The 8,442-nt window shown below is 40.0% G+C and overlaps 1 protein-coding gene across 2 annotated transcripts; it reads left to right on the top strand.

Annotated features, from left to right (window-relative positions):
* Nucleotides 1-1,454: 1,454 nt before the first annotated feature.
* On the top strand, nt 1,455-6,963 carry LOC149312768 (FAD-linked sulfhydryl oxidase ALR-like). Of its 2 annotated transcripts, XM_089526985.1 has the most exons (4): nt 1,455-1,497; nt 4,365-4,541; nt 4,717-4,840; nt 6,112-6,963. In XM_089526985.1, the coding sequence occupies exons 1-4, from the start codon at nt 1,480-1,482 to the stop codon at nt 6,159-6,161; spliced, it is 369 nt and encodes a 122-aa protein (XP_089383111.1). In that variant the 5' UTR covers nt 1,455-1,479; the 3' UTR covers nt 6,162-6,963. The 2 variants fall into 2 exon arrangements, 1 of the variants encoding a protein (XP_089383111.1); XR_016281428.1 differs by lacking the exon at nt 1,455-1,497 and adding an exon at nt 1,741-1,997 and having other exon boundaries at nt 4,365-4,840.
* Nucleotides 6,964-8,442: the final 1,479 nt, after the last annotated feature.

Raw genomic sequence — 8,442 nt, 5'->3', positions numbered from 1 at the left:
GAAAAAAATTAGCAAGACTGAAGTTGCAATCTTTATTTACCTTAGGACTAAGTGTAACTGAAGTCATTGGTCTTACTTAGGATTCGGTTGTAGGATTTTACGGTATGTCTGGACTTTGATTTGCATGAATGTTTAAGATCAGAGCTCAAATTTATGGCACAGGTCTATTAAATGTATTGGTCTTCAGAATTACAATAAAACAGGAAGATTTTCTCAAAATACATTTAGAGTGGACTACTTTGGAATTAACCAGACCAGAATGTATTTAATGGGACTTGAGCATTCATTGATTTTGGTCTCCATGGGGAGAGGCTTCCTGGAACCAAATCCCAGTGTAGTTCTCAAATCTAGCAAAACTTTGGACTATCTCTTTCTTGCTAAGTGAAATATGGTACAGCTTGAAGTTAGGCAGAGAAAAGAAAACCACTAGTTCCTCATTCCTGATCTAGTGAAATCTTGTGAGCTTCATGAGTAATACACTAAAAGTTGTCACGGGTGCTTCTTAACTCACAGGAAGAATAAAAATAAGACCAAAACATCCACAAAACTGTTCCACAGCTGAGCAATATGTATGCCACTACTGCAGGATCAAATCACATAACCTCCTCTGAACAAATCTTGCCAAGAAAACCCCATGACACGTTCGCCATAAGTCAGAAACGACTTGAAGGCACACAATGACAACAACGCAGCATAAAACCTTTACCTTTTGAAGTGAAAGAGCTGAGGCAGAGAGAGCATAGCCAAGTGGTTTTAGCCTTGGGCTATGACCCTAGAGATCCAGGGTTCAAATCCCGGCTCGGCCATGGAAACCCACTGCTGTATGTGTGTGTAGACCTTGGGCAAGTCACACTCTCTCAGCCTCAGGGAAAAGGCCACGGCAAAACCCCTCTGAAGAAACTTCCCAAGAAAACCCCAGGATAAGTTTGCCTCAGGGTTGCTGTGATATGAAGGCACACAACAACAACAACAACGATTACAGAGCCAGTGTGGTGTAGCGGTTTGAGTTTTTGGACTCTGGAGACAGCCCTCCCTTCCAATCATCTGAACTAAGACCAGAAAACAGCAAAATGCAGGCCTAGGACTAACATCTTTGATTTCTCTCTCTCTCCTGACAAAGAAGCCAGCATGACTTTGGAAGCTTGCAGTATGCCATTGTGCATTTGGGTTGGCCCAATAAAGGCATCCATGTTTGGCTCTTTCTTACTGGATTTGTTATATGGCCATCATGGCTCCAACAGGTGTTTAATCTGTCTCCTGTGAGAAGCAGCAGGAGACTAAGAACCAGAGGGGCCTCCCTCTCTCTCTCTCTCAGTCTCTCTCCATTAGTTTAGGAAGCAGGCTTGGAGAGAGAAGGGAGTGGGGTGGTCTCTCTCCTTCAGCTCCAGAGACTCAGTCCCAGGATGGAGTGGAGAGTAGTTGCCAATCACCCTCCAAGGAATTCCCCTGCTTCAATCTGATTGGCTCCCCTGATTCTGAATGCCTCCAAATTCCCCAGTAGGTCTGGCTCAGGGGCTGCAAAGCACTATGGGAACTAGGCAAAAGGGGGCAGGAACTGGGAATGGCAGCCATTTTGTTTTGGGTCTAAAGGCCTATTCAGCCATTTTGTTTTAGGCCCAATAAGGCATGTTTTTCGGCCATTTTGTTTTAGGCCCAAAAAGGCATGTTTCTTCTTCAGCCATTTTTTTTAGGCTGAAGCCATGTTTTTTCAGATGTCCCACCCCCATTACAAGAAATTTGGAGGGCATTCGCAAAGCCAACCAGGGAATTTCCTGTGAGAGTGATTGGCAACACTTTTTAGGCCTGAAGGCATTATGCCATTTTCAGCCATTTTGGGGAGAAGTTGAATTCCCCTTAAAAAAACCTGAAATATTTCTGGGACCAGAAAATAAACGGAGTGGCTTCCAGAAACCTTGAGGGAATTCCCCTGGGATCGGCAATGTGTGGCTTCTTCCGCTTCCATCCCTTTCGCCGCCATTTGGAGCGGCTGTGGAGGGGTGGGGGTCTGTGTTTATTATTATTACCATTACATCATTTATTATTTTATTATTATAACATTACTTATTATTACAATCATTATTACCATTATTATTATTATTATTATTATTATTATTACACTTTACCCCCACATTCGCTGGGGTAACAAAAACACTATATTTTCCCTGAGAGAATGCCTCTCTAGGCATCTCTAGGTCCTCCAGGGCAACTCTGTGGTCAACATCTGCCAGACATTGGCCATAGAATTACCCTTGGGGAGCTACAAATGTTTAGGGGAGTGTTCTCGCTAGGAATCTCAGTCCTTTGGTGTGATTTTGGTTAAAGTTGCCCATGGAGTTGCACTGGAGGACCTAGGGATATTCCTAGAGAGAACATGTAGTAAAATCTGTGAATAATCAAAGCCACAAACACGGAGGGATGGGTGTATTGACATTTGTTTATAGAGCGCTGTAAACTTTGCACACAGTTTGCTTCACACAGCAGGAGTCAAATAAAATAGGGAAAAGGGGGGGGGGGAACCTGCTAGGCAGCATAGCATACAATCTAAAACAATAACATTACATGATTAAAGCATCTCTAAAACTAGTATACAATGGAGACAAAATAAGCAGCACATTAACAACCAGAAATTTGGAAATGCCATGGCGTTGTGGTTTCTGGAGACCATGGTTTGAATCCCAGCCGTGTAAACTGTGTGACCTTGGGCAAGTCACACTCTCTCAGCCTCAGAGGAATGGCCATTACAAACCTCCTCTGAAGAAATTTGCCAAGGGAACCTCATGAAAGGGTCACCTTAGGGTCGAATAAGTTGGAAATGACTTTGAAGGTAAACAGCACATGCATCCACCACTTTGAGCCCTTTGCTATGGAATTCTGAGAACTGTAGTTCTGTGAGACATTTAGCCTTTCCTGTCAGAGAGAGCCCTTGGTGCCACAATAAACTACAATTCACACAGAATTCCATCAAGCCATAGCAGTTAAAGCAGTGTCAACCTGAATTATTTCAGTAGCTGACAATTTATAAATTTGGCATCTGTACTGCAGAAATAATCCAGTTTCACTCCAGTAACTGCCCTGGCTTAATGCTATGGAATTCTGGGAATTGTAGTTTTGTGAGTTGTTTAGCCTTCTCTGTCAGAGAGTGCTTGGTGCCATAATAAACTACAGCTCCCAGAATACCTTAGAATTGTGCTATGGCAATTAAAGCAGTGTCAACCTGAATTATTTCTGCAGTGCGGATACAGCTGAGGATGTATAAACTTGTGCATCTGCACTGCAGAAATAATCCAGTTTGGCACCATTTGAACTGTCCTGGCTCCATTCTGTGGAATTCTGGGAAGTGTAGTTTTGTGAGAGATTTAGCCTTTTCTTCAGAGAGCTCTGGTGCCACTAGAATTCCTGGGATTTCATGACATGGAGCCAAGCCAAGTAGTTGCAAACTCGCTTCAGAATCGATCCTTCAGGAAACTACTGCCAAAAATGTAGTGTCGGGAAACCCCACACTTTTGCTCTTTGCCGCGGGTTTTTCCCATTTGAATTGATCCAATCAGAATCAATATCAAATTCAAATTGAAACTAGAGGAATTTACCTTGCATTGGGACCAGGGCTTTTTTGTAGTGGGATTGAGGCCATGGTTTGGTTTAATAGGACTTCATGCTCACATGGAGTTGCAAGTAAGCTCTCTTGAAACTGGGCTGATTTCCATGTAAACTGAACTAAGGCTGAGGTATGAGAGGCTTACATTAAAATCCTATGCATGTTTACTTGCTTTCTAGCCTTGGACCTTACTATATTTATGCCTTGTAACTTGTGGTTCTTGCAGGACTCTTTGAGTGGATAACTGGTCAGAGAGATGGTTTCCTCACTAGAAGTGTGTTGGAAAATGGTACAAAGTAACAGTCAGTTTTTAAGGGTTTATCAACAAATATACCAGACAAATGAAATCAAAACTTTTTGCCACAGCAGTATCTTTTAATATAGGTTTTTAACTTCACTATGTATGTCTTATTTAATGGTCTCTGTTGCTATCTTTGTTTCATTGAAGAGGGAAAAGACAGAAGATTTAATATCTGAAGCCCGTTCTTAAAATGTACTCAGACATGTCATGGTTGGCTTGTATCATCTCACACACTATGTGTTAATCCATATGGGGCTCAGAGTTCTCTGCCCAGAGAGAGCCCTGGGTGAAGAGGGGCCTGTGGGGGGGGGGAGGGGGCTAGAGCCGGGCTGAGGAAGAGGAAGAAGGGTGGAAATTCACCCCTCAATCCTCCTTGACATATCAGCTCTGTCTGCAAATTATCACATTTGCCCCCTTCCCCATCATTAATTGCAATGTCATAAGCATATATGCATTTCTCTCTTACAGAAAAGGGGAGATGAAGAGTACTATGCAGATGGTCCCTTGGATCGAGAGCAATTTGGGAGATACTCCTGGGCGTTTTTATACTCGGTGGCAGCTTCCTATCCTGAACGCCCCACTAAGAAGAAACAACATGAAATTAGAGAATCCATGCATTTATTCTCCAGATTTTATCCTTGCAATGTATGTTTGAAAGACATGAAGAAACGGTGAGGTTTTTTTGAGGCGACCCTTCGACCGCAAAGGGTCCCTCAGAGGCCAGGCAACTGGCTTTGGAGGATGGCAGCCAGAGGTGAGCCATAGGTTCGCCATCACTGCCGAAGGTGATGTTTTGTCCACTGATGGTGAACCTTTTCAGGTTCGCATGCCGGGGGCACCATGTGCCAGGGGTATCAACTGTGGCAAAAATATCCATCCAGGTGTGTCAAGCCATAGAGGATGCACTACTCAAGAAGACAGTGCAACTGGGAAACCATTAACAGGTGAGTAAATCAAATATTGGTGGTAATTGAGTCATTATTTGTTGTGCTTTTATTAATATTACTGGTAATGATAATTATTTACTTATTTTGTTATTTTGAATATTGTTGATATTATTATTGTTGTTTTTACAATTGGGAATGGGGTGGGAAAGGGATTATTTTTAAATTGCAATTTACATTGATGTTTATTGTATAGCATTTTCCAAATTTTTTTCTAGCCCATTTGGAGATTGGGTTATTTTTTTCCATAATTGATTATTATTACCCTGTACAATATTATCTAACTTAATTGATAAATTTACATCTAAATATATCATATTTTTATCCCCAATTTCAATCCTGATACAGTTGGCATTTCTTTGTGTTCCCGCCAATCAGTGTTCTAGAATGACCTTATAAACTACTTTGATTCCTCATGAAGAGGCAGGCTATAAATTAGTTATGTTGTTGTTGTTGTTGTTGTTGTTAATAGTATTTATCCCTGTGAATGTTATTTATAACCATTCATAGCCTATAGGGCTGAATTTATTAATGAGTGGATAAAAGTACAGTAATTTAAGATATAACAATTACTGAAGTTGCTATGTATCATCAGGCACTTTAAATGTGATGATGCAGGTATGCTACAAACATGATTTTATTATTTTTTTATTTGCAGGGGTCTTGCTCCTGGTCCACAATCTTTATGGACCCAAATTAAATGTTTGGTATCCCTGCATTTGAGTTTTTAACTTAGCCAGCTTCACCAGCTACTGGTCCATTTCAAGGCAGAATTCAAAGCGATGGTTGTTTATTTCAAAACCCTATATGGGCTGTCAGAAAGACTTTATTCCCACACACGTCTGCAGAATTGTAAATTTCTAGGTGAGAAGGAATCATCTCATTGCCCACCCCTGCTTTCAACGGCTTTAATGCTTGTGAACACTGTTCAAATGTACCTTCCTCAAATCTTATAAGATAAAAATATTTTAATTTGACTTATGCACACACACACACACACACACACACACACACACACACATATACAAAATTTCAGCATCACAACAGTGTATTGGTACACTATACAGAACCACAGCAAATCAGAGAACCAAGGAAAAAGTTCATATGTCAAAAGTGAATGTTTCTGAAAGTCAGCACTGTGTCTTCTATATTATTTAACTGTGAAAGCTGAAATACAAAAATTATGGCTTTGTTCTATACATGGGTATTTGAAAGTATTCTGCATTGAGTGTTACATATTTTACAATGCATAATCCCTTCTGATTCTTTAGATTTGATGGCATGGATTGACCTCAAGAGAACCCATGTAGAGTCCAACTAGAGAAGAAGATGAAAATGACAAGCAACAAGGCAAGCTGAAAACCTAAAGTGTTTGTGCTCATGCATGGTTTTCAAATATCAAATCTGTGAATTGTCATTCTGGCAGAAGTTAGATGGGTCACAAAGATGTGACTCCCCTCTAGTGGATATTGTCATCAAATTGGAACCTCCCAGGTATGCTGAAGAGAGGACAAAGAAAGAAAAAGGAATTATGTCAGTAATGTAGCTGAGAGGAAATGTAAACTCATTTTGCCTTCTATAGTACAGTCAGCCCCCCATATTCACAGATTTTGCATCCACAGATTCAACCATCCACAGCTTAGAAACATTCACACTCCAAAAAATCCCAAAAGCAAACTTGGAATTTGCTATTTTATATAGGCAACACAATTTTAGCAATAGCAAATACATTTCTATACCACTTATCATTGAAATAGCACTCTGTAAGTGGTTTAAAATGTGAAGAGGTTTCAGTACAAAGCCTTAGTGGGATTCAGGCTCCTGTGCAAAGAAAAAAGATTTAAAAGGACAAAAGGAGTCCAGTGAAATTAGTTGAGTGTGTCACGTTCTTTGGGGACGTGAAGAGCTAGTTCAAGGGTGCTCATAACCGCCTTATTCGGGGGAAATGTTTATGAATTGAGCCAGTCTTTCATAGGATTTATACACCTGATGAATGGCTTTATTGAAACTTATGTTTAGAGAAATAAAACAGTTTCAGATGGAAACCAAGTCAGTGAGGGAACTGGAACATAGACAGTTTATAACAAGTGAAGTGATGTACACATTATAACAGCAAGATTTGAGTACCAACTGTAAGAAGAAACTAAGTTAAGTTCTGTTTGTAAATAAATCTTATCGGTGTATTTCTTGTTTACAAAGGAGTGTCTTGAAGTAATTTATAAGTACAAACATCAGAAGCATGCTATCAAAATACTAAAACATTTAAATTTACAGCGCTTTATAAATAAAGGTTAATAATAATAATAATAATAATAATAATAAAACATTTAATAGGAAAGGATACTGGGAGCCCATCTGTGAGTCACTTATTAAGTGAGTGAAGTAGGGAAGGAATTAGGGCCAGTAAAAAAATTAAGGGTTAAAGAGATAGTTCTGAGGAAAGAAAAGTCTCAGACTATAATATATACATAAGAAGGGAGAAGAACCCTGTGTAAACCTGGTGTGCTTACTTCAGGGGAATTTGTAATCTAGAATAATTATCCACAAATTTGTAGAAAGTATGCAGACAACACATGGTGGGAGAATAATAGACTAGTAACTCTTCAGTGGCTCACCTTGCTGACATTTATGAATGCTATTGTACCATAACACACAATCCTTACTTGTCAACACTGGTGAGGAGGATGCAACATGGAGTAGTTAAAAGTAATCTTACAACCCCGTGCTGCACTGTTTCTACACATTTTACTTCAACATTGATTTCCCTCATACAAATAAAAAAAAAATATTTATATTTCCCACTTCTCCCAGTTGATCAAAGTGGGGTTACAGACTAAGTAAAATAGTAGGTGTAGGTGGTCAATGTTATGTTGTTTTGTTTTTCAAGTGCATTGCATGTTTATATCCCCAAATGTTTGTTCAGTGTTTTTGAAACTACATGATGAGGAAGCTGGGACTAACCTACTACCAGTTCTTTGAACTGAAAGTTATGGAGGTAGCTTTGCAAACCATGCAACAGTCACTCAGTCAGTGCTGCCAAAACCAGCTTCTAACTGAACAGGTTTGCCTACATTCAAGTTAGATGGGAAAGCTCCACATGTATTGCAATACCTCTGTCAAGCATGTTGACACAGCAGGCTTGGCACTGAAGCAATATATGTCTGCTTCAGTGCCATTCATAACAGCCTTGTTATGGATCAAAGTACTTTGGAGTTGTGTTTGCATGTTCTCCCCCTTGATGCTTTCCTTCAAATAGCTGAAAAATCTTTAAAGTCTGATATTTGAAATCTTATTCATTGCTGTGTTCCTCTCCTGTTCTTTGTTTGGTCTTGTTATCCTGACTAATTCTTTGCCACCTTGATTACTGTAATTTCTCATCTCTTTGAGTCTCGTTGGTTAGGAAGTGATGGTGGGCATTGGGTTTGTTTTAAAATACCTGCCTACCTGCAAACCAAAATGTGCTACAAGGAAGGGGTGGGAGGGGAAGCAGCCTAGGAAGCAGCCATTACACCAGTAATGATCAGGGGGAGATTAAACAAGAGGAAACAATCTGTTATATTGGTAGAAGGGAGATATTGGTTGTTCCCAAGCTGTACCTCATT

This window comes from Sceloporus occidentalis, unplaced genomic scaffold (assembly GCF_023333645.1).
Source record: "Sceloporus occidentalis isolate IW3139 unplaced genomic scaffold, rSceOcc1.0.p SCAF_5, whole genome shotgun sequence".
In the NCBI taxonomy this organism is placed as follows: domain Eukaryota; kingdom Metazoa; phylum Chordata; class Lepidosauria; order Squamata; family Phrynosomatidae; genus Sceloporus; species Sceloporus occidentalis.
This window is presented reverse-complemented; position numbering and strand designations above follow the sequence as displayed.

Excerpts from the sequence above, each read along its gene's own strand:
- LOC149312768 (XM_089526985.1), top strand. Across the intron at positions 4,542-4,716 it reads CCAGATTTTATCCTTGCAAT|GTTCGCATGCCGGGGGCACC; the intron begins GTATGTTTGAAA and ends GAACCTTTTCAG. Across the intron at positions 4,841-6,111 it reads AACTGGGAAACCATTAACAG|ATTTGATGGCATGGATTGAC; the intron begins GTGAGTAAATCA and ends CTGATTCTTTAG.